The 25,115-nt window shown below is 34.8% G+C and overlaps 3 protein-coding genes and 1 pseudogene across 3 annotated transcripts; all 4 read left to right on the top strand.

The window, feature by feature from the left end:
* Positions 1-7: 7 nt before the first annotated feature.
* Positions 8-627, top strand: LOC127732018 (late histone H1-like). Its single transcript, XM_052241067.1, has one exon. The coding sequence runs from the start codon at positions 98-100 to the stop codon at positions 560-562; it is 465 nt and encodes a 154-aa protein (XP_052097027.1). The 5' UTR covers positions 8-97; the 3' UTR covers positions 563-627.
* A 3,849-nt stretch (positions 628-4,476) lies between these two features.
* LOC127732005 (histone H1-delta-like) lies at positions 4,477-5,145 on the top strand. The gene has a single exon (XM_052241052.1). The coding sequence runs from the start codon at positions 4,514-4,516 to the stop codon at positions 5,078-5,080; it is 567 nt and encodes a 188-aa protein (XP_052097012.1). The 5' UTR covers positions 4,477-4,513; the 3' UTR covers positions 5,081-5,145.
* A 3,845-nt stretch (positions 5,146-8,990) lies between these two features.
* On the top strand, positions 8,991-9,660 carry LOC127732009 (histone H1-delta-like; annotated as a pseudogene).
* Positions 9,661-23,034: 13,374 nt separating this feature from the next.
* Positions 23,035-23,703, top strand: LOC127732011 (histone H1-delta-like). The gene has a single exon (XM_052241058.1). The coding sequence runs from the start codon at positions 23,072-23,074 to the stop codon at positions 23,636-23,638; it is 567 nt and encodes a 188-aa protein (XP_052097018.1). The 5' UTR covers positions 23,035-23,071; the 3' UTR covers positions 23,639-23,703.
* Positions 23,704-25,115: the final 1,412 nt, after the last annotated feature.

The following is a 25,115-nucleotide window of genomic DNA, read 5'->3' as shown; positions in this document are numbered from 1 at the left end:
AGACGTAGCAGCACCAGCACCAGCACCAGCTAAATCACCAAAGAAAAAGGCAGCAGCTAAGCCAAAGAAGCCTTCAGCACATCCTAAATACAGCGAGATGATTGGGAAAGCCATCGCTGCTTTGAAAGAACGTGGAGGTTCCTCAAGGCAAGCAATTTTGAAGTACATCATGGCCAACTTCAACGTCGGAAAAGATGCCAAGTCAGTAAACGCTCATTTAAAACTTGCACTCAGAGCCGGAGTTAAGAACAACAGTTTGAAGCAGTCCAAGGGAACTGGAGCATCCGGATCTTTCAGAATTGGAGAAGCAAAACAAGCTAAAAAGAAGCCAGCAAAGGCAAAGAAAGCAGCTAAACCTAAGGCTGCCAAGCCAAAGAAGGCAAAGAGCACACCTAAGAAAAAGAAGGCAGCAAAGAAACCAGCTGGAGAGAAAAAGGCAGCCAAGCCTAAAGCTAAGAAACCAGCAGCAAAGAAAGCAGCCAAGCCAAAGAAGGCAGCCAAGTCACCAGCTAAAAAGAAGGCAGCCAAACCAAAAGCCAAGAAGACACCAAAGAAGAAGTAAACTGTTCCAGACTACAGTCTGCAGAGGCTATTCAGCCACCAAAAGCCCTTTTAAGGGCTACCCAATTTGTTCAAAAAGAATCTACAATTGTTGTACATTAGTTATCAAACTAAATATAGCTGAGCCCTACCCTGCCCTTTTCTTTTTTCTTCACTTTGCACTGTTCTTTGAAATATTTTTTTCAGTCAAATTATTTCCATTTTTTGCTTCATTTCACTCCTTAAGAGTATACTATTTCTAACATTTATGCAGTTGCCTTTTGGGAAAATTATTTTTAGTAAGGAAATATTAAAGATATATCATTTTACTTTCACGCACATATTTTTTGAACTGATTAAAATTCTTTCAAAATAATATTCGATTAAAATACAATCTAAGAATAAAGGAAGTGATATTTTTTTTTATTCATTCTCTTTTTTTTTTTGGGGGGGGGGGGGGGGGGGGGGTTGGGGGGCAAATCACACATTTAAACACTTCAGCCAACTAATTCATTTTTCTCATTATGTGATTTTTTTCTCCCTTCTTATTCATTTTCATCTTGACTGAAATTTTTTAGAGGACTTTTTCTACACGTATGCAATGTCAAAGGTTGGACGTCTATTTCATATCAACTAGTCAATGGGGAGGTAACTCTAAATTAAACTCAGTACTTTTTTCGGTACTAATATACTGTAAAAATGTGCTGATTATGTGACGTCCATTTTCACTGAACTAGTACACAATTTTATTTAGGGGCCAGCTGAGGACCACCTCCGGGTGCGGGATTTTCTCGCTGCGTTGAAGACCCATTGGTGGCCTTCGGCTGTTGTCTGCTCTTTGGTCGGGTTGTTGTCTCTTTGACATCATGATTCCCCATTTGCATTCTCAATTTTACAATACAAAAGATGTATAGATGTATTGTCAACATACAAGTAAACAAATAGAAAATGAATGCAGTGACGTTTGTTATTTTTTGTTTTTGTTTTTTTTTTTGTCAAAATTACTACAATTGTGTATTAAAAGTTAGCAGGAAACTCTAAAGTATGGAGGTTTTTGTTAAACATTTAACAGTTCTGCAATTATTTTTTCATTTTATTACATGCAGATATATATAGTGCGAGTGTACTTACATTCATATATCACCAGTCTTTTATGTTTGGACTCGCTTTTCATCGTGGTTCTATCGTTGGAGATGTGTGTTTGGGGTTGGGGGATAGTAAAAGGAGCGTTCCTGTTATTGACGATAGCTGATTATGTAACCATATTGATACTTTTCTTCACCTCTCGAATTTTCCTTTGTTTTACTCGTGTATGAAATAAATGCACCTACTTGCTTTTATGTTTCTTTAAAATGGGTTGTCCTGTTTGTTTTTCTCTTCTTTTTTCTCTCTGTTTTTTAGTGTTTTGACGACTTGTCTGTGTCTTTGTTATGTCATTTTAATCTGTTCAAAGCACGCGAGATGAATAAACCAGAAACAATACAGTGACGTCACATACGTAGCATGTCTACTGTTATGAACTAAAACAAGGATGGACGGACATTTGTACAAAAGGTAAGAAAAGGGTTTATTTCTTTGATAACATGTATCATGCATTTTAAAGGATTGTTTACGAAATTGTAGGATTCTAATATAACAGAAGAGGTTATTTTCATATTGAAATGACAGCAACTTAACGACACAGAAAAACAAAGTCTACTAGTATATACAGACAATGTGTGACTGACAGTATTAAATGCGCTTATTTGTGTATACATTGAGAAACGTTTGTTGCTGCCGTTTTCAATTAAGACTACCCTAACCCCCGGACAGCAAACACACCTCTTTTCGCCAAGACATTTTCCTTCATTTGTGATAAATACTGTATATTGAGACAGAGAAAAGGCGTTCAATGTCAATATGAAAAGAATTGCTTCAAATATGATAATTCATAAAAACATTTAAAGAAGAAAATAAAAAAGGAGATAGAAAGTAATAAAAAGCCCAAGAATGAAATATTTGATTATAGATTAAGTCCTCTATTGGAAATAAAAAAATCTATCGATCTGGTGTTGTTGGGTTTCTGTCCCAAAGAACATGCCAAACTTGTCCTGTTGTTTACGTTTCTACCCATAGCTGAAAAGAGGGATAGGATTCACGTTTGATAGAAATTGATTCTTATTTCTTTTTTTTCTGGATTTGATACGACTAAGAGAGAACTAGAAAGAAAAAGTTTTAAATTTCTACTGGTTGTCAACATCATGAGGTTGTCCTAACATGTAGAAAATAGTTCCATCATGCTGGGAATAAAAAACGACCTAAATAGTACTTTGGATTTACTATTAAAGTGTGTGTTCTATTCATAAACAACTAAATTTCATGTCAAACAATTACTCCCCCCCCCCCCCCCAAAAAAAAAATAATCCTCCACAAAAATGAAAAAGAAACAGAAAAAAAGGTTTACAAATTAAGAAAGAAAGAAAAACCCACAGCATGTTGAGACTTGAACTAACATCCATTAAACGCTATATGCTAATTGGCCTTCACAGAAATCAACAGACAATAGAGAAACCTATTTATTTATTTTTTTAACGGAGAATATCTTTTTCTTCGTTTCAATCTTGCTTTGGGATTCTTTTTACATTAAATCTGCTTGTTAATGTTGCAATAGGTAACAAATATTTCAGTCCAACTATCATTCATTGAAAATATATACACCCCCCCTTTTCCTCGGGATTTTTTTTTGTGGGGGGAAGGGGTTCAGTTAAATACAGTGGAGACTATTTTTGCCCCAAGTCTAATGGTTAACATTGGTGTGATTTTTGTCTTTATGTCTCTTTTGAATCGTCCGTGTGTATGCTGCTTCACCCGGTACCGATTCTGGTCTTATACTTGCCTAGCCTATATAGGAAAAATGCATATTTATGGCCAGAGTCTTCACCGTGAACCCCCCCCCCCCCCTTTTTTTAAAAACAGATGAACCTTTGTAATTGTTAATTTAGAGGCAAATGATGTGTACAACTTTCGAATTATAAAAATACAAGAATATTGGGTTTGGTTGGTATATTTTGTATTGAAACTTTCAGGTGGCCAGTTCGAGCACGGACCATCGTTTAATTGATAATAAAATTAAGTACATATATTTTTTGAAAAATATGATATATTCAACAAGACATATTCGAGTTTTAGAGCACGAAGTGCTCAAATTTTACATGAAAATGGAAATAAAAGCAGAGACGCATCATACAGCACAGTCAAGTTTCTAGTGCCTCATATCCACTGAACATAAAGTCGCTCTCTGAAAAGTTCCCAAAGCTAGATTAAATTAAACGACATTCCAAATACATATTCTAGATATTGGTTTTATTCATTCGAATCTAGGATGTCTGTGAAATTTCGCTCAGGTTGAATAAAAATGTTTTTTGAAGTTTTCGTAAAAATCTGCAACCAAACAATGGCGCGTGAACTTTTTGTGTGTTTCCCTCCAGCTGAAAACAAACTTATTACGACGAGTAACATACGTCCAGTGAATAAAAACGGAAAGAAACCCGTAGAGAAATGATATTTCTTCCGCTGCACAATTTTACGACGGTAGAATATTTTTCTATTGAGAAAAACTCGTAAATTTTCTGTCAACATACCTGCGAAGACAAATCAGTCGGTTCTACTTTAACTATTAATATCTTTCTACTGTGATCATTGAAAAATACACAGTTTATCTAACCTGCAAGATTAATGACTGTTGAGCAATTTGATATGCTATATGTGAATGTTTTTGATAGAATTATACTAAAAATTATCATAAAAGTCTTCGAAGAAGCACATAATCATTTTACCGAGATCGCGTAATGGATTTTACAAGTTATTTTTAAGGGTGTCTTCGTCGAGGTCCGCGTTCGTCTGTTATAAATAAACGAGGCCTTGAATGGCGTTATTTTCAAATCGTTATTTGTAGTATAAACTTCGTAAAGGATAATATTTTGAATCGTTCAAAATGGCAGACGTAGCAGCACCAGCACCAGCACCAGCTAAATCACCAAAGAAAAAGGCAGCAGCTAAGCCAAAGAAGCCTTCAGCACATCCTAAATACAGCGAGATGATTGGGAAAGCCATCGCTGCTTTGAAAGAACGTGGAGGTTCCTCAAGGCAAGCAATTTTGAAGTACATCATGGCCAACTTCAACGTCGGAAAAGATGCCAAGTCAGTAAACGCTCATTTAAAACTTGCACTCAGAGCCGGAGTTAAGAACAACAGTTTGAAGCAGTCCAAGGGAACTGGAGCATCCGGATCTTTCAGAATTGGAGAAGCAAAACAAGCTAAAAAGAAGCCAGCAAAGGCAAAGAAAGCAGCTAAACCTAAGGCTGCCAAGCCAAAGAAGGCAAAGAGCACACCTAAGAAAAAGAAGGCAGCAAAGAAACCAGCTGGAGAGAAAAAGGCAGCCAAGCCTAAAGCTAAGAAACCAGCAGCAAAGAAAGCAGCCAAGCCAAAGAAGGCAGCCAAGTCACCAGCTAAAAAGAAGGCAGCCAAACCAAAAGCCAAGAAGACACCAAAGAAGAAGTAAACTGTTCCAGACTACAGTCTGCAGAGGCTATTCAGCCACCAAAAGCCCTTTTAAGGGCTACCCAATTTGTTCAAAAAGAATCTACAATTGTTGTACATTAGTTATCAAACTAAATATAGCTGAGCCCTACCCTGCCCTTTTCTTTTTTCTTCACTTTGCACTGTTCTTTGAAATATTTTTTTCAGTCAAATTATTTCCATTTTTTGCTTCATTTCACTCCTTAAGAGTATACTATTTCTAACATTTATGCAGTTGCCTTTTGGGAAAATTATTTTTAGTAAGGAAATATTAAAGATATATCATTTTACTTTCACGCACATATTTTTTGAACTGATTAAAATTCTTTCAAAATAATATTCGATTAAAATACAATCTAAGAATAAAGGAAGTGATATTTTTTTTTATTCATTCTCTTTTTTTTGGGGGGGGGGGGGGGGGGGGGGGTTGGGGGGGCAAATCACACATTTAAACACTTCAGCCAACTAATTCATTTTTCTCATTATGTGATTTTTTTCTCCCTTCTTATTCATTTTCATCTTGACTGAAATTTTTTAGAGGACTTTTTCTACACGTATGCAATGTCAAAGGTTGGACGTCTATTTCATATCAACTAGTCAATGGGGAGGTAACTCTAAATTAAACTCAGTACTTTTTTCGGTACTAATATACTGTAAAAATGTGCTGATTATGTGACGTCCATTTTCACTGAACTAGTACACAATTTTATTTAGGGGCCAGCTGAGGACCACCTCCGGGTGCGGGATTTTCTCGCTGCGTTGAAGACCCATTGGTGGCCTTCGGCTGTTGTCTGCTCTTTGGTCGGGTTGTTGTCTCTTTGACATCATGATTCCCCATTTGCATTCTCAATTTTACAATACAAAAGATGTATAGATGTATTGTCAACATACAAGTAAACAAATAGAAAATGAATGCAGTGACGTTTGTTATTTTTTGTTTTTGTTTTTTTTTTTGTCAAAATTACTACAATTGTGTATTAAAAGTTAGCAGGAAACTCTAAAGTATGGAGGTTTTTGTTAAACATTTAACAGTTCTGCAATTATTTTTCATTTTATTACATGCAGATATATATAGTGCGAGTGTACTTACATTCATATATCACCAGTCTTTTATGTTTGGACTCGCTTTTCATCGTGGTTCTATCGTTGGAGATGTGTGTTTGGGGTTGGGGGATAGTAAAAGGAGCGTTCCTGTTATTGACGATAGCTGATTATGTAACCATATTGATACTTTTCTTCACCTCTCGAATTTTCCTTTGTTTTACTCGTGTATGAAATAAATGCACCTACTTGCTTTTATGTTTCTTTAAAATGGGTTGTCCTGTTTGTTTTTCTCTTCTTTTTTCTCTCTGTTTTTTAGTGTTTTGACGACTTGTCTGTGTCTTTGTTATGTCATTTTAATCTGTTCAAAGCACGCGAGATGAATAAACCAGAAACAATACAGTGACGTCACATACGTAGCATGTCTACTGTTATGAACTAAAACAAGGATGGACGGACATTTGTACAAAAGGTAAGAAAAGGGTTTATTTCTTTGATAACATGTATCATGCATTTTAAAGGATTGTTTACGAAATTGTAGGATTCTAATATAACAGAAGAGGTTATTTTCATATTGAAATGACAGCAACTTAACGACACAGAAAAACAAAGTCTACTAGTATATACAGACAATGTGTGACTGACAGTATTAAATGCGCTTATTTGTGTATACATTGAGAAACGTTTGTTGCTGCCGTTTTCAATTAAGACTACCCTAACCCCCCGGACAGCAAACACACCTCTTTTCGCCAAGACATTTTCCTTCATTTGTGATAAATACTGTATATTGAGACAGAGAAAAGGCGTTCAATGTCAATATGAAAAGAATTGCTTCAAATATGATAATTCATAAAAACATTTAAAGAAGAAAATAAAAAAGGAGATAGAAAGTAATAAAAAGCCCAAGAATGAAATATTTGATTATAGATTAAGTCCTCTATTGGAAATAAAAAATCTATCGATCTGGTGTTGTTGGGTTTCTGTCCCAAAGAACATGCCAAACTTGTCCTGTTGTTTACGTTTCTACCCATAGCTGAAAAGAGGGATAGGATTCACGTTTGATAGAAATTGATTCTTATTTCTTTTTTTTCTGGATTTGATACGACTAAGAGAGAACTAGAAAGAAAAAGTTTTAAATTTCTACTGGTTGTCAACATCATGAGGTTGTCCTAACATGTAGAAAATAGTTCCATCATGCTGGGAATAAAAAACGACCTAAATAGTACTTTGGATTTACTATTAAAGTGTGTGTTCTATTCATAAACAACTAAATTTCATGTCAAACAATTACTCCCCCCCCCCCCCCCAAAAAAAAAATAATCCTCCACAAAAATGAAAAAGAAACAGAAAAAAAGGTTTACAAATTAAGAAAGAAAGAAAAACCCACAGCATGTTGAGACTTGAACTAACATCCATTAAACGCTATATGCTAATTGGCCTTCACAGAAATCAACAGACAATAGAGAAACCTATTTATTTATTTTTTTAACGGAGAATATCTTTTTCTTCGTTTCAATCTTGCTTTGGGATTCTTTTTACATTAAATCTGCTTGTTAATGTTGCAATAGGTAACAAATATTTCAGTCCAACTATCATTCATTGAAAATATATACACCCCCCTTTTCCTCGGGATTTTTTTTTTGTGGGGGAAGGGGTTCAGTTAAATACAGTGGAGACTATTTTTGCCCCAAGTCTAATGGTTAACATTGGTGTGATTTTTGTCTTTATGTCTCTTTTGAATCGTCCGTGTGTATGCTGCTTCACCCGGTACCGATTCTGGTCTTATACTTGCCTAGCCTATATAGGAAAAATGCATATTTATGGCCAGAGTCTTCACCGTGAACCCCCCCCCCCCCTTTTTTTAAAAACAGATGAACCTTTGTAATTGTTAATTTAGAGGCAAATGATGTGTACAACTTTCGAATTATAAAAATACAAGAATCTTGGGTTTGGTTGGTATATTTTGTATTGAAACTTTCAGGTGGCCAGTTCGAGCACGGACCATCGTTTAATTGATAATAAAATTAAGTACATATATTTTTTGAAAAATATGATATATTCAACAAGACATATTCGAGTTTTAGAGCACGAAGTGCTCAAATTTTACATGAAAATGGAAATAAAAGCAGAGACGCATCATACAGCACAGTCAAGTTTCTAGTGCCTCATATCCACTGAACATAAAGTCGCTCTCTGAAAAGTTCCCAAAGCTAGATTAAATTAAACGACATTCCAAATACATATTCTAGATATTGGTTTTATTCATTCGAATCTAGGATGTCTGTGAAATTTCGCTCAGGTTGAATAAAAATGTTTTTTGAAGTTTTCGTAAAAATCTGCAACCAAACAATGGCGCGTGAACTTTTTGTGTGTTTCCCTCCAGCTGAAAACAAACTTATTACGACGAGTAACATACGTCCAGTGAATAAAAACGGAAAGAAACCCGTAGAGAAATGATATTTCTTCCGCTGCACAATTTTACGACGGTAGAATATTTTTCTATTGAGAAAAACTCGTAAATTTTCTGTCAACATACCTGCGAAGACAAATCAGTCGGTTCTACTTTAACTATTAATATCTTTCTACTGTGATCATTGAAAAATACACAGTTTATCTAACCTGCAAGATTAATGACTGTTGAGCAATTTGATATGCTATATGTGAATGTTTTTGATAGAATTATACTAAAAATTATCATAAAAGTCTTCGAAGAAGCACATAATCATTTTACCGAGATCGCGTAATGGATTTTACAAGTTATTTTTAAGGGTGTCTTCGTCGAGGTCCGCGTTCGTCTGTTATAAATAAACGAGGCCTTGAATGGCGTTATTTTCAAATCGTTATTTGTAGTATAAACTTCGTAAAGGATAATATTTTGAATCGTTCAAAATGGCAGACGTAGCAGCACCAGCACCAGCACCAGCTAAATCACCAAAGAAAAAGGCAGCAGCTAAGCCAAAGAAGCCTTCAGCACATCCTAAATACAGCGAGATGATTGGGAAAGCCATCGCTGCTTTGAAAGAACGTGGAGGTTCCTCAAGGCAAGCAATTTTGAAGTACATCATGGCCAACTTCAACGTCGGAAAAGATGCCAAGTCAGTAAACGCTCATTTAAAACTTGCACTCAGAGCCGGAGTTAAGAACAACAGTTTTGAAGCAGTCCAAGGGAACTGGAGCATCCGGATCTTTCAGAATTGGAGAAGCAAAACAAGCTAAAAAGAAGCCAGCAAAGGCAAAGAAAGCAGCTAAACCTAAGGCTGCCAAGCCAAAGAAGGCAAAGAGCACACCTAAGAAAAAGAAGGCAGCAAAGAAACCAGCTGGAGAGAAAAAGGCAGCCAAGCCTAAAGCTAAGAAACCAGCAGCAAAGAAAGCAGCCAAGCCAAAGAAGGCAGCCAAGTCACCAGCTAAAAAGAAGGCAGCCAAACCAAAAGCCAAGAAGACACCAAAGAAGAAGTAAACTGTTCCAGACTACAGTCTGCAGAGGCTATTCAGCCACCAAAAGCCCTTTTAAGGGCTACCCAATTTGTTCAAAAAGAATCTACAATTGTTGTACATTAGTTATCAAACTAAATATAGCTGAGCCCTACCCTGCCCTTTTCTTTTTTCTTCACTTTGCACTGTTCTTTGAAATATTTTTTTCAGTCAAATTATTTCCATTTTTTGCTTCATTTCACTCCTTAAGAGTATACTATTTCTAACATTTATGCAGTTGCCTTTTGGGAAAATTATTTTTAGTAAGGAAATATTAAAGATATATCATTTTACTTTCACGCACATATTTTTTGAACTGATTAAAATTCTTTCAAAATAATATTCGATTAAAATACAATCTAAGAATAAAGGAAGTGATATTTTTTTTTATTCATTCTCTTTTTTTTTTTTGGGGGGGGGGGGGGGGTTGGGGGGCAAATCACACATTTAAACACTTCAGCCAACTAATTCATTTTTCTCATTATGTGATTTTTTTCTCCCTTCTTATTCATTTTCATCTTGACTGAAATTTTTTAGAGGACTTTTTCTACACGTATGCAATGTCAAAGGTTGGACGTCTATTTCATATCAACTAGTCAATGGGGAGGTAACTCTAAATTAAACTCAGTACTTTTTTCGGTACTAATATACTGTAAAAATGTGCTGATTATGTGACGTCCATTTTCACTGAACTAGTACACAATTTTATTTAGGGGCCAGCTGAGGACCACCTCCGGGTGCGGGATTTTCTCGCTGCGTTGAAGACCCATTGGTGGCCTTCGGCTGTTGTCTGCTCTTTGGTCGGGTTGTTGTCTCTTTGACATCATGATTCCCCATTTGCATTCTCAATTTTACAATACAAAAGATGTATAGATGTATTGTCAACATACAAGTAAACAAATAGAAAATGAATGCAGTGACGTTTGTTATTTTTTGTTTTTGTTTTTTTTTTTGTCAAAATTACTACAATTGTGTATTAAAAGTTAGCAGGAAACTCTAAAGTATGGAGGTTTTTGTTAAACATTTAACAGTTCTGCAATTATTTTTCATTTTATTACATGCAGATATATATAGTGCGAGTGTACTTACATTCATATATCACCAGTCTTTTATGTTTGGACTCGCTTTTCATCGTGGTTCTATCGTTGGAGATGTGTGTTTGGGGTTGGGGGATAGTAAAAGGAGCGTTCCTGTTATTGACGATAGCTGATTATGTAACCATATTGATACTTTTCTTCACCTCTCGAATTTTCCTTTGTTTTACTCGTGTATGAAATAAATGCACCTACTTGCTTTTATGTTTCTTTAAAATGGGTTGTCCTGTTTGTTTTTCTCTTCTTTTTTCTCTCTGTTTTTTAGTGTTTTGACGACTTGTCTGTGTCTTTGTTATGTCATTTTAATCTGTTCAAAGCACGCGAGATGAATAAACCAGAAACAATACAGTGACGTCACATACGTAGCATGTCTACTGTTATGAACTAAAACAAGGATGGACGGACATTTGTACAAAAGGTAAGAAAAGGGTTTATTTCTTTGATAACATGTATCATGCATTTTAAAGGATTGTTTACGAAATTGTAGGATTCTAATATAACAGAAGAGGTTATTTTCATATTGAAATGACAGCAACTTAACGACACAGAAAAACAAAGTCTACTAGTATATACAGACAATGTGTGACTGACAGTATTAAATGCGCTTATTTGTGTATACATTGAGAAACGTTTGTTGCTGCCGTTTTCAATTAAGACTACCCTAACCCCCGGACAGCAAACACACCTCTTTTCGCCAAGACATTTTCCTTCATTTGTGATAAATACTGTATATTGAGACAGAGAAAAGGCGTTCAATGTCAATATGAAAAGAATTGCTTCAAATATGATAATTCATAAAAACATTTAAAGAAGAAAATAAAAAAGGAGATAGAAAGTAATAAAAAGCCCAAGAATGAAATATTTGATTATAGATTAAGTCCTCTATTGGAAATAAAAAATCTATCGATCTGGTGTTGTTGGGTTTCTGTCCCAAAGAACATGCCAAACTTGTCCTGTTGTTTACGTTTCTACCCATAGCTGAAAAGAGGGATAGGATTCACGTTTGATAGAAATTGATTCTTATTTCTTTTTTTTCTGGATTTGATACGACTAAGAGAGAACTAGAAAGAAAAAGTTTTAAATTTCTACTGGTTGTCAACATCATGAGGTTGTCCTAACATGTAGAAAATAGTTCCATCATGCTGGGAATAAAAAACGACCTAAATAGTACTTTGGATTTACTATTAAAGTGTGTGTTCTATTCATAAACAACTAAATTTCATGTCAAACAATTACTCCCCCCCCCCCCCCAAAAAAAAAATAATCCTCCACAAAAATGAAAAAGAAACAGAAAAAAAGGTTTACAAATTAAGAAAGAAAGAAAAACCCACAGCATGTTGAGACTTGAACTAACATCCATTAAACGCTATATGCTAATTGGCCTTCACAGAAATCAACAGACAATAGAGAAACCTATTTATTTATTTTTTTAACGGAGAATATCTTTTTCTTCGTTTCAATCTTGCTTTGGGATTCTTTTTACATTAAATCTGCTTGTTAATGTTGCAATAGGTAACAAATATTTCAGTCCAACTATCATTCATTGAAAATATATACACCCCCCTTTTCCTCGGGATTTTTTTTTTGTGGGGGAAGGGGTTCAGTTAAATACAGTGGAGACTATTTTTGCCCCAAGTCTAATGGTTAACATTGGTGTGATTTTTGTCTTTATGTCTCTTTTGAATCGTCCGTGTGTATGCTGCTTCACCCGGTACCGATTCTGGTCTTATACTTGCCTAGCCTATATAGGAAAAATGCATATTTATGGCCAGAGTCTTCACCGTGAACCCCCCCCCCCCCCTTTTTTTAAAAACAGATGAACCTTTGTAATTGTTAATTTAGAGGCAAATGATGTGTACAACTTTCGAATTATAAAAATACAAGAATCTTGGGTTTGGTTGGTATATTTTGTATTGAAACTTTCAGGTGGCCAGTTCGAGCACGGACCATCGTTTAATTGATAATAAAATTAAGTACATATATTTTTTGAAAAATATGATATATTCAACAAGACATATTCGAGTTTTAGAGCACGAAGTGCTCAAATTTTACATGAAAATGGAAATAAAAGCAGAGACGCATCATACAGCACAGTCAAGTTTCTAGTGCCTCATATCCACTGAACATAAAGTCGCTCTCTGAAAAGTTCCCAAAGCTAGATTAAATTAAACGACATTCCAAATACATATTCTAGATATTGGTTTTATTCATTCGAATCTAGGATGTCTGTGAAATTTCGCTCAGGTTGAATAAAAATGTTTTTTGAAGTTTTCGTAAAAATCTGCAACCAAACAATGGCGCGTGAACTTTTTGTGTGTTTCCCTCCAGCTGAAAACAAACTTATTACGACGAGTAACATACGTCCAGTGAATAAAAACGGAAAGAAACCCGTAGAGAAATGATATTTCTTCCGCTGCACAATTTTACGACGGTAGAATATTTTTCTATTGAGAAAAACTCGTAAATTTTCTGTCAACATACCTGCGAAGACAAATCAGTCGGTTCTACTTTAACTATTAATATCTTTCTACTGTGATCATTGAAAAATACACAGTTTATCTAACCTGCAAGATTAATGACTGTTGAGCAATTTGATATGCTATATGTGAATGTTTTTGATAGAATTATACTAAAAATTATCATAAAAGTCTTCGAAGAAGCACATAATCATTTTACCGAGATCGCGTAATAAGATAAGATATTTTATTTCCAATTATGGGCCCCAAAGGGCATAAACATTACAACATCAATAATTTTTTCATAATACAATACAAACAACGAGATAAAAAAAAAAAAAAAAAAGTTAAACGAGAACTATTTAAGTTCTTAAAGAAAACGTAGATAAAGAATCTATAGTATGTTGTTTTTTTTTAATACTAATGCATTTTATTGCAAGTGTGGTTGATATAGATAACAAACAAGCAGCCCAAAAAGAAAAAAAAGAAAAATAGATATCCACATATGTATAGTACACAAAAAGTTGGATCAATTAAATATATAATAATTAGCCAAAAAGAAAGTAGAAATTAAACATGTCCATGACTCATCCTGTGTCAGCAGCAAATAGGAAAGCATTATGGTTTCCTAAAGGCAGCTGACACCAGGGGGCGATACCTTATGGGCCATAGGCATGTAAAATGTGTGTAAATGTCTCTTTCCTACCTGTATCAAAAGCAAACAAGGAAGCATCATAGGTAACTTGAATGCAGTTGATACCAGGGGACGATGCCTCAAGGATATAAGAGAACATTTGAATAAATAATATATCTTAACAATTTTTTTTTTTTTAATCGGCTAGTACGGTTGTGATATTCAGATGAATATAATTTTCTATGTCCAATCAAATGTATATACACACATAGATTTCCTTTAACTAATCTTCACTAAGGAAGATGTTTGTATATAAAATTACATATTATTTTAAGTAACTCAACATTTTCTACACTAAATAACCAGATAATTTTGCTTTGACTGTTCATATGATTAAAATAAGAATTATATTGTGCAATACTAGCTAACATACAATTTCTATCATCCTCAAATTTGTTACAATCAAATAGAAAATGAGCCTCATCTTCGACAGTATTGGAAGAACATTTATTACATATTCTGTTAATTCGGGGAATACCCTGATATCTACCTAATTCTATTTGTAATCTATGAGAAGATACACGTAATTTAGTAAAACTTCTTCTAAGTTCAAAATTCTTGATCAATGTTAGATATTTTTCAAAACCAAAATTTGTTTTATATAAAAGGTAGGTTTTCAGTTTACTGTCTGAAAATTTATCTATTTGTTTTTTCCAACAGCTAATAAACAATATTGATAGCTTGGTTTGTATATATTTCTTAAATTTGTATAAGGATTCACAAAATGGAGCATTTATGGCATTTGTATAGTCAATACCAAGTATTTTAAAAACAACATTTATTGAACCATACCATGATGTTATATTCATGTGATGTAGTGTCTTTGATTGTGTATATGCCTCTTTTAATAGAGGAAAATTATTACCTAAATTCTCTAATCTATACCAGTACAATAACATTCCTTTTATAATATTAAAATATATTGGAAATCTTCCAAGTTCAGATAACACTGCAGCATTTGTTGTTTTCTTGTGTACCCCAAGTATAAATTTACAAAATTTTATATGAAGTTTCTCACAGGGTAAACCTGAATATAATTTTTCAAAAGATATATCTTCCGTCTTACATTTAGAGGAAAGAGAATTAAACATCCCCCATATTTCGCTACCATATAATAAAATAGGTTTTACAGTGTGGTCAAAAACATGAATACTTGTTTTTACATCAGGATTAAGTGATAAAAGATCTTTCCTTAATTTGAAATGAGCTTTCAGGGATTTTTTGTATAGTTCATTTTGAGCATAACTGAATGAACCAGATGAGTTTAAATATAAACCTAGGTATTTGTATTTTGAAACACATTCCAGATTTATATTCTGAAATGTGAATATCTGTTTTACATGTCTGCCTGCCTTGTTGAAAATCAGCACCTTTGTCTTATTAGTATTCACATTGAGACACCAATCTTTGCAAAATTTATCAAGCATTCCCAGCTTTTCTCGTAGTCCTTCAGCTGATGTAGATAATAAAACAATATCATCAGCATACATTAAACAATGTAGATCTTTGTCATTGACATTAACTGGGTCTCTAGTATCTGACAAATATCTGGGCAAATCATTTATGAATATCTTGAATAAATTCGGACTGAGGTTGTCACCTTGTTTGACTCCAATATCTAATGGGAAAAAATCACTTACTTGATTTTGAATTTTGACACATGATTTGCTAATTTCATACATACTTTTAATAATGTTATAAAAATAAGACCCAGCCCCAATATCTAGTAGTTTAATCTTGATCCCTGTATGTATAACAGTATCAAAAGCCTTCTGAAAATCAACAAAACAGGCAAACAGTCTACCTTCTTTTGAATTACAGTATTTGTTAATAAGACAGTTTAAAATAAACATATGATCTGCAGTTCTGGCTTTCCTTGTGAATCCAATTTGACTATCATGTATAATATTATGTTCCTGAAGAAATTTGTCCAGTCTTAGACTTAATATTCTATTAAAAAGCTTTCCAATTGCACTTGTTATTGTTATTCCTCTATAATTGTTAGGGTCACTTGTATCGTTGCTTTTAAAAATTGGTGTAATATAACCTTCAGCCCAAGATGTTGGGTATATACCTGAAGACAGACAAGTATTAAACATCTGTTGAAAACTTTTTAAAAGGAAAGTCTGTCCATTCTTTATCATATTATTACTAATGTTATCCAAGCCTGATGATTTATTGCATTTTAAGTGTGAAATGGCTTTGGATATTTCAGACTCAGTGATAACGGAGTCCAACTCGTTGAAACATTTTGAGTTTTCTAACTGTTTCAGTTTTTCACATAGCTCTGTATATCTACTTTGAAATTCACCTTTCAGTTGTGACAACTTTTGGAAATGTGATATCAAAGTTGATGGTTGTACTCCACATTTTTTTTTAGTTTCATTTTTTTCCTGTAGTTCATTAATTAAGTTCCAATACAGTTTTGGATTCTCTTCGTGCAAGGAGTCCAGCTGACTAATCAATGATTGTTTGTATTGTTTGTATTTATATTTCCTTAGTTTGGAGTATTCACGATTCAGTTTGTAAAAGTGATTTTTGATAATTGGATCATATGGAAATCTTGAATAAATTTTTCCATAATTAAGCAAGTTAGTTCGAGCTTGTTGTAAACTTGCGTCAAACCACTTTTTGTTTTTTTGTTTGTTTGTGTGTTTTTTTAAAGGTCGTTTAAGTGATAGATTTGCTGCTGATAAAAAGATGTTTGAAAGTTTTGATGATGCTTCATCTACTGATGTCTGAGTAAATTGAATTGTGCTGTTGTTGAATTCTAGTATGTAGTTTTGTAGTGTATCTGAAGAAAGTGTTTCTTGAAATTTTATTGCTGAACAGTCAGTCCAGATATAATTAGGTGTCATATTTTTCAACTGGATTGGAATATCATTTTCTCCAGGAACACAATATTTTGCAGATAATTCCCACTCAAGTTTACAATGACAATCAGATAATGTGGGAATAAATCTGGATACTTTAAAATACAGTACATTTTCAAGAATTTCTTCCGACACAGCAACATAATCAACCACACTTGCACCATTGGGGGTATAGCAAGTAAAATTACCAAATGTATCACCAAGAACTCTGCCATTTAAAATTCTTATTTGTTTACTAATGCAAAAATCCAAAACTTCTTTGCCTCTTTGATCAATTTTTTGGTCTCGACTTTTTCTTGTCATAATGTTTTTGTCAGTAGGGTATGTATCAAAAATTGGAGTAAATTTTGAATCATCGTTTACTATAAAGTCATTTTCAGAGCCTATTCTGGCATTAAAATCTCCACATAACAAAATTTCACCCATTTTTTTATACTGAAAGATATCTTTTTCTATGCATTCAAAAACATCAGAAGAGAGTTCTTGGGTATATTTAGACGTAACAGGGGGGTTGTACAGTACACAAATAAATAGGTCACTTTTAAATCCAAAAAAGGATTTTTCTAATTTAATCCATTGATAATCTGGATTACTGTTAATCAATATTTTGACATGAGGTTTAACGTGACTTTTCTGTAGAATTGCTATACCCCCAAAATGACGGTTATTATTTGATAATTTTCTACATATTGGATGATAATGAAATTTACCAATATTGTGTATTTGGGAATTATATCCCACATGAGTTTCTAAAAAAACAATGTCGTAATTAAGTCTCCCAAACGAAGTTTGGGAAGACTTCTTCTTCTTCTTCTTCTTCTTCTTCTTCTTCTTCTTCTTCTTCTTCTTCTTCTTCTTCTTCTTCTTCTTCTTCTTCTTCTTCTTCTTCTTCTTCTTCTTCTTCTTCTTCTTCTTCTTCTTCTTCTTCTTCTTCTTCTTCTTCTTCTTCTTCTTCTTCTTCTTCTTCTTCTTCTTCTTCTTCTTCTTCTTCTTCTTCTTCTTCTTCTTCCGCCGCTTTTAAATTTGAACTTGTCCGCACCCGTTCTCCAAAACCGCTTGTCGGATTAACTTAGGGTTTCACAATATGTTAGACTAACATGTCTAGTGGTGCAATCAGGGTTTTGTTTTTGCAATGGGGTTTATAAAGGGGTACTTTGAGGGGCAAAAAGAAAAGAGGGTTTTACTATAGAACCCTATGGGATTTTATTTTTTAAAATTTTCAAATGATTATAAATTGAAAACCGTTCGTGATAGACACAAACTTTTTAATTGAAAATGTTCTAAATGATAAAGCACATCAAAGGAAATACAGGGTTAGTCCCCAGGGGTTACCCCCACCCCCTGCCATTTAAGAAAGTTCTAATATCTTGAAAGTGGTCAAGATCCCCACCCCTAAACTATATATATTCTGGTTTGTTATGCTAAGATGGTTTGAATGATATACAGGGTTAGTCCCCAGGGGTCATCCCGACCCCCTGCCATTTAAGAAAGTTCTAATATCTTGTAAATGGTCGAGATCCCCACCCCTAAACCATATATATTCTGGTTTGTCATGATAAAGCACATCAAATGTTATACAGGGTAAGTCCCCAGGGGTCACCCCCACCCCCTGCCATTTAAGAAATTCTAATATCTTCTAAGTGGTCAAGATCCCCACCCCTAAACCATATATATTCTGGTTTGTCATGCTGAGATGGTTTGAATGATATACTGTGTAAGTCCCCAGGGGTCATCCCGACCCCCTGCCATTTGAGAAAGTTCTAATATCTTGTAAATGGTCGAGATCCCCACCCCTAAACCATATATATTCTGGTTTGTCATGATAAAGCACATCAAATGAAATACAGGGTTAGTCTCCAGGGGTCACCCCCACCCCCTGCCATTTAAGAAAGTTCTAATATCTTGTAAATGGTCAAGATCCCCACCCCTAAACCATATATATTCTGGTTTGTCATGATAAAGCACATCAAATGTTATACAGGGTAAGTCCCCAGGGGTCACCCCCATCCCCTGCCATTTAAGAAAGTTCTAATATCTTCTAAGTGGTCAAGATCCCCACCCCTAAACCATATATATTCTGGTTTGTCATGCTGAGATGGTTTGAATGATATACAGGGTAAGTCCCCAGGGGTCATCCCGACCCCCTGCCATTTGAGAAAGTTCTAATATCTTGTAAATGGTCGAGATCCCCACCCCTAAACCATATATATTCTGGTTTGTCATGATAAAGCTCATCAAATGTTATACAGGGTTAGTCCCCAGCAGTCACCCCCACCCCTTGCCATTTGAGAAAGTTCTAATATCTTGTAAATGGTCGAGATCCCCACCCCTAAACCATATATATTCTGGTTTGTCATGATAAAGCACATCAAATGAAACACAGGATTAGTCTCCAGGGGTCACCCCCACCCCCTGCCATTTAAGAAAGTTCTAATATCTTCTAAGTGGTCAAGATCCCCACCCCTAAACCATATATATTCTGGTTTGTCACGCTGAGTTGGTTTGAATGATATACAGGGTAAGTCCCTAGGGGTCATCCCGACCCCCTGCCATTTGAGAAAGTTCTAATATCTTGTAAATGGTCGAGATCCCCACCCCTAAACCATATATATTCTGGTTTGTCATGATAAAGCACATCAAATGTTATACAGGGTTAGTCCCCAGCGGTCACCCCCACCCCTTGCCATTTGAGAAAGTTCTAATATCTTGTAAATGGTCGAGATCCCCACCCCTAAACCATATATATTCCGGTTTGTCATGATAAAGCACATCAAATGAAATACAGGGTTAGTCTCCAGGGGTCACCCCAACCCCCTGCCATTTAAGAAAGTTCTAATATCTTCTAAGTGGTCAAGATCCCCACCCCTAAACCATATATATTCTGGTTTGTCATGCGAAGATGGTTTGAATGATAGACAGGGTTAGTCCCCAGGGGTCATCCCGACCCCCTGCCATTTGAGAAAGTTCTAATATCTTGTAAATGGTTGAGATCCCCACCCCTAAACCATATATATTCCTATTTGTCATGTCTTGAACATTTGAATGACGTATACGGTCAGTCCCCAGGGGTTCCCCCCACCCCCAATGTTCTAATATCTTGTAAATGGTTGAGATCGCCACCCCTTAACCATATATATTCCTGTTCGTCATGTAATGAACATTTGAATGACGTATAGGGCCAGTCCCCAGGGGTTCCTCCCCACCCCCAATATTCTAGTATCTTGTAAATGGTTGAGATCTCCACCCCTAAACCATATATATTCTGGTTTGTCATGCCAAGATGATTTGAATGATATACAAGGTTAGTCCCCAGGCATCACTAATGCATATAACTTTACTTGACCAAACCAATTTTCACTGGACGTTGCCCAATGTCAGGCGACCCTGGGAATTTCGAATTATGGGAGCTTCGTTTGGGAGACTTCGTAACAGCATCCTGTTACAATCATTTCTTGTTCTCTATATGTTTCAGAAAAAGGGGATCCTCTGCTTTATTCATGCCCTTTGAAAATAAGCCACCTATATTCCAATAACCAAATTTTACAGATGATTGGTTTGATTTTGGCATTTTGGTTGATACAATTAAATCTGGTATAAATAATAGAATAGATTTTCTATCTATAAAAAAAAATAATAAAAATTTGTCTCTAAATAAAAGGAAGAGACAACAAGGAAAATATTCAGAAATGTAAATATTTGAAATAAGTAGATTTATTTAGAGGATAGTTTTTACAATGGTTTTCTAAATACAAATAGTCTATGATATAATGACAGATAATTTCTTTTCTATGTATCCTCTTTTAACTGAATAACTATTAAACTGATTTGGGTTGAATAACCTGATATCCTGGGTTAATTCAAGATCAAAAGTATGATTCAAATGTGAAAACTAAAAATAAAAATGAATAAAATAAAATAAAAAAGGCGAACTTTTATACCTAGCAGAGGTTACATATATATGACCATGTAATAGTGTGACTTCTTCACATAATGGCTGTTTCATTTGAAAAATCTATTCAAATGTGAATATGAATTTATCAGCCCAAAAAAAAGAAGAAATATATAAAGTTGTACATGTATATATAAATTATATGTAAATGACTTTAAACATGTTAAAGGAAGTCAACATAATGATATGGTAATATGTATAATATTAAAAAGCAAGTTATTCATGATGACCTCTGCCACGTCCACGTCCACGTCCTCTTGTGTTGCGCGATTTGGATCTACCTCTTGAATTTGGCATGGGAATGTTTAAGGCAGTGTGTATTCCACGCTTTAAGTTTGCCGATAGCTGAGACACGCCAGAGTCAGAGAGATGAAATTTATCTTCACTTAGTAGCTCTGCAATTGGGTTTCCATTTCGCAACATATTGCCATGATCAACAAGTAGAACATCTTTATTGTCATCATATATTTGTTTCAACAAGGCATTTATGATTTGTCCATTTGTGTTGAAAATTACACTGTCGAGTCGAGGAGTAGTAAGAGAGATGATGCAACCACTATTTTGCCATTTTTGAAGTGCAAGCTTGACAATATCTTGTATTTCTTCTACACATTGCTGTGGTGATTTTATTTTCAAATCATTCGTCAGGGAATGAAACACTACTAGATTTGGAATTATATCCGATATCTCCAAAATAGCTTGTTTAGTTTCTTCTAAATTGAAAGCAGTAACCTTATTGGTTGTAAATGATGGCGATAGCTTCTCTGCATTGATACGTTTGGTATTGGATGTACCAATTAAAATAATTGTTGGTTTGTTATCAATGTCAAGTTTAGATTTGTCAGTATATTTCGTGTCTGCATTAACAAGATGAAAATCTTCAAATCGAGAAATCATTTGGGAGCGGAGAGAGATATTTTCTTCTTGTAATTTCTCCAAGTGTTGAGTATGTCGTTTTAGAGTATCAGTTAGTTTGTCAATTTCTTCATTTTTGGTTTGTAGGCTTACCGATAGAAAGTCGATCTCAGAGTTTGAAGTAGTTAATACCTTTTTCATTTCTGCTCTAGTCTCCTCCAGTATTTGATTGTGACATTTCATTTGATCTTCATGTTGAGCTTTAATTAACATAATATTGCTTTGCTCGTGTTTTAGTTTAACTTCCAAAGTCTGTTTTTCTGTTTGTACGGTTTTATATTTTAATTGTAATGTTGATATCTCATTGTCGTCTTTTCTACCTTTTCCCAAGACTAGAACATCATCATTGCATTGTTTAACAGCAGTTAATACTTTGCTGAAGTTTTCATTGTGACTGTGTTCTATTTTAGCCAGCGTGTCAACTAAATTTAATTCAAGCCTTTGAAAATCATCTTTTTGAGGTTGATCTTCTTGTACTAGTACTGATTTTAACCCAGTCTGGGAGTCAGGTAATACACAAGTGACCTTGTCAACAGGGCATAATTCATTAATGTGTGTATTGTTATTGTCATCATGACATTCGTGTGAAATACATGTATTAGTAGGACTGGTTTGTGATATGTTTGTAAGAACTTTATCAAGAATATCTTTCAGAATTGGAAAATGAATATCCACAAACTCATAATAATGACTGCCTTGTACTCTTATTGTTCCTGTTGTGACAAAAAATGTAATATTAAATTGAAGTTCCCCCTTTTTTAATACTTCAATCATCACAGAATTTCCACTGTTGTTTCGGTTTTCCCATGTTTTGGGTTCGTCATACCATTCAATATCATAATCAGGTTCCTTTCCAAGATTGTCATAATAGTAAATATCTAGTGTTTTTATCCATGGTTGGATTCTGTCAAGGTTTGTGTAGAATGTGATGATTTTAGCATGTTCATCATACAAGTTTGGGTCAATTTGCTCGAAAAGGCTTAATTTTGCTTTACCAGTCCTCTTGTTTTGCTTTGATGGGAGAGATGAAAGAGGATAGTCATTAATGGTTTTGTCCATCGATAGGTCAATTTTCAATTTGCCTAAATCTACCATGATGACCGGCTTGTAGTCAACACGTGTTTATATAGTTATATGTGCACACACGTAAATCAGCGTAAATAAATGTTTGTAAATATAATTGATCGATCGGAAGTTATCTTAGTGTTTCTTCCTCTCTGATATAAATATTTGGTGTATTTTAAATGATGGAAACTGTTAAAAAACCCAGGATTCTCAGAATATTTTACCAGTGAATTTTTCCACCAACCGCCATTAATCAGGGGCGATAATTATATGGATTTTACAAGTTATTTTTAAGGGTGTCTTCGTCGAGGTCCGCGTTCGTCTGTTATAAATAAACGAGGCCTTGAATGGCGTTATTTTCAAATCGTTATTTGTAGTATAAACTTCGTAAAGGATAATATTTTGAATCGTTCAAAATGGCAGACGTAGCAGCACCAGCACCAGCACCAGCTAAATCACCAAAGAAAAAGGCAGCAGCTAAGCCAAAGAAGCCTTCAGCACATCCTAAATACAGCGAGATGATTGGGAAAGCCATCGCTGCTTTGAAAGAACGTGGAGGTTCCTCAAGGCAAGCAATTTTGAAGTACATCATGGCCAACTTCAACGTCGGAAAAGATGCCAAGTCAGTAAACGCTCATTTAAAACTTGCACTCAGAGCCGGAGTTAAGAACAACAGTTTGAAGCAGTCCAAGGGAACTGGAGCATCCGGATCTTTCAGAATTGGAGAAGCAAAACAAGCTAAAAAGAAGCCAGCAAAGGCAAAGAAAGCAGCTAAACCTAAGGCTGCCAAGCCAAAGAAGGCAAAGAGCACACCTAAGAAAAAGAAGGCAGCAAAGAAACCAGCTGGAGAGAAAAAGGCAGCCAAGCCTAAAGCTAAGAAACCAGCAGCAAAGAAAGCAGCCAAGCCAAAGAAGGCAGCCAAGTCACCAGCTAAAAAGAAGGCAGCCAAACCAAAAGCCAAGAAGACACCAAAGAAGAAGTAAACTGTTCCAGACTACAGTCTGCAGAGGCTATTCAGCCACCAAAAGCCCTTTTAAGGGCTACCCAATTTGTTCAAAAAGAATCTACAATTGTTGTACATTAGTTATCAAACTAAATATAGCTGAGCCCTACCCTGCCCTTTTCTTTTTTCTTCACTTTGCACTGTTCTTTGAAATATTTTTTTCAGTCAAATTATTTCCATTTTTTGCTTCATTTCACTCCTTAAGAGTATACTATTTCTAACATTTATGCAGTTGCCTTTTTGGGAAAATTATTTTTAGTAAGGAAATATTAAAGATATATCATTTTACTTTCACGCACATATTTTTTGAACTGATTAAAATTCTTTCAAAATAATATTCGATTAAAATACAATCTAAGAATAAAGGAAGTGATATTTTTTTTTATTCATTCTCTTTTTTTTTTGGGGGGGGGGGGGGTTGGGGGGCAAATCACACATTTAAACACTTCAGCCAACTAATTCATTTTTCTCATTATGTGATTTTTTTCTCCCTTCTTATTCATTTTCATCTTGACTGAAATTTTTTAGAGGACTTTTTCTACACGTATGCAATGTCAAAGGTTGGACGTCTATTTCATATCAACTAGTCAATGGGGAGGTAACTCTAAATTAAACTCAGTACTTTTTTCGGTACTAATATACTGTAAAAATGTGCTGATTATGTGACGTCCATTTTCACTGAACTAGTACACAATTTTATTTAGGGGCCAGCTGAGGACCACCTCCGGGTGCGGGATTTTCTCGCTGCGTTGAAGACCCATTGGTGGCCTTCGGCTGTTGTCTGCTCTTTGGTCGGGTTGTTGTCTCTTTGACATCATGATTCCCCATTTGCATTCTCAATTTTACAATACAAAAGATGTATAGATGTATTGTCAACATACAAGTAAACAAATAGAAAATGAATGCAGTGACGTTTGTTATTTTTTGTTTTTGTTTTTTTTTTTGTCAAAATTACTACAATTGTGTATTAAAAGTTAGCAGGAAACTCTAAAGTATGGAGGTTTTTGTTAAACATTTAACAGTTCTGCAATTATTTTTCATTTTATTACATGCAGATATATATAGTGCGAGTGTACTTACATTCATATATCACCAGTCTTTATGTTTGGACTCGCTTTTCATCGTGGTTCTATCGTTGGAGATGTGTGTTTGGGGTTGGGGGGATAGTAAAAGGAGCGTTCCTGTTATTGACGATAGCTGATTATGTAACCATATTGATACTTTTCTTCACCTCTCGAATTTTCCTTTGTTTTACTCGTGTATGAAATAAATGCACCTACTTGCTTTTATGTTTCTTTAAAATGGGTTGTCCTGTTTGTTTTTCTCTTCTTTTTTCTCTCTGTTTTTTAGTGTTTTGACGACTTGTCTGTGTCTTTGTTATGTCATTTTAATCTGTTCAAAGCACGCGAGATGAATAAACCAGAAACAATACAGTGACGTCACATACGTAGCATGTC

The sequence above is a fragment of the Mytilus californianus genome, unplaced genomic scaffold, assembly GCF_021869535.1.
Source record: "Mytilus californianus isolate M0D057914Y unplaced genomic scaffold, xbMytCali1.0.p SCAF_21, whole genome shotgun sequence".
Lineage (NCBI taxonomy): Eukaryota > Metazoa > Mollusca > Bivalvia > Mytilida > Mytilidae > Mytilus > Mytilus californianus.
This window is presented reverse-complemented; position numbering and strand designations above follow the sequence as displayed.

Excerpts from the sequence above, each read along its gene's own strand:
- LOC127732018 (XM_052241067.1), top strand. The coding sequence starts at position 98 with ATGATTGGGAAAGCCATCGCTGCTTTGAAAGAACGTGGAGGTTCCTCA.
- LOC127732005 (XM_052241052.1), top strand. The coding sequence starts at position 4,514 with ATGGCAGACGTAGCAGCACCAGCACCAGCACCAGCTAAATCACCAAAG.
- LOC127732011 (XM_052241058.1), top strand. The coding sequence starts at position 23,072 with ATGGCAGACGTAGCAGCACCAGCACCAGCACCAGCTAAATCACCAAAG.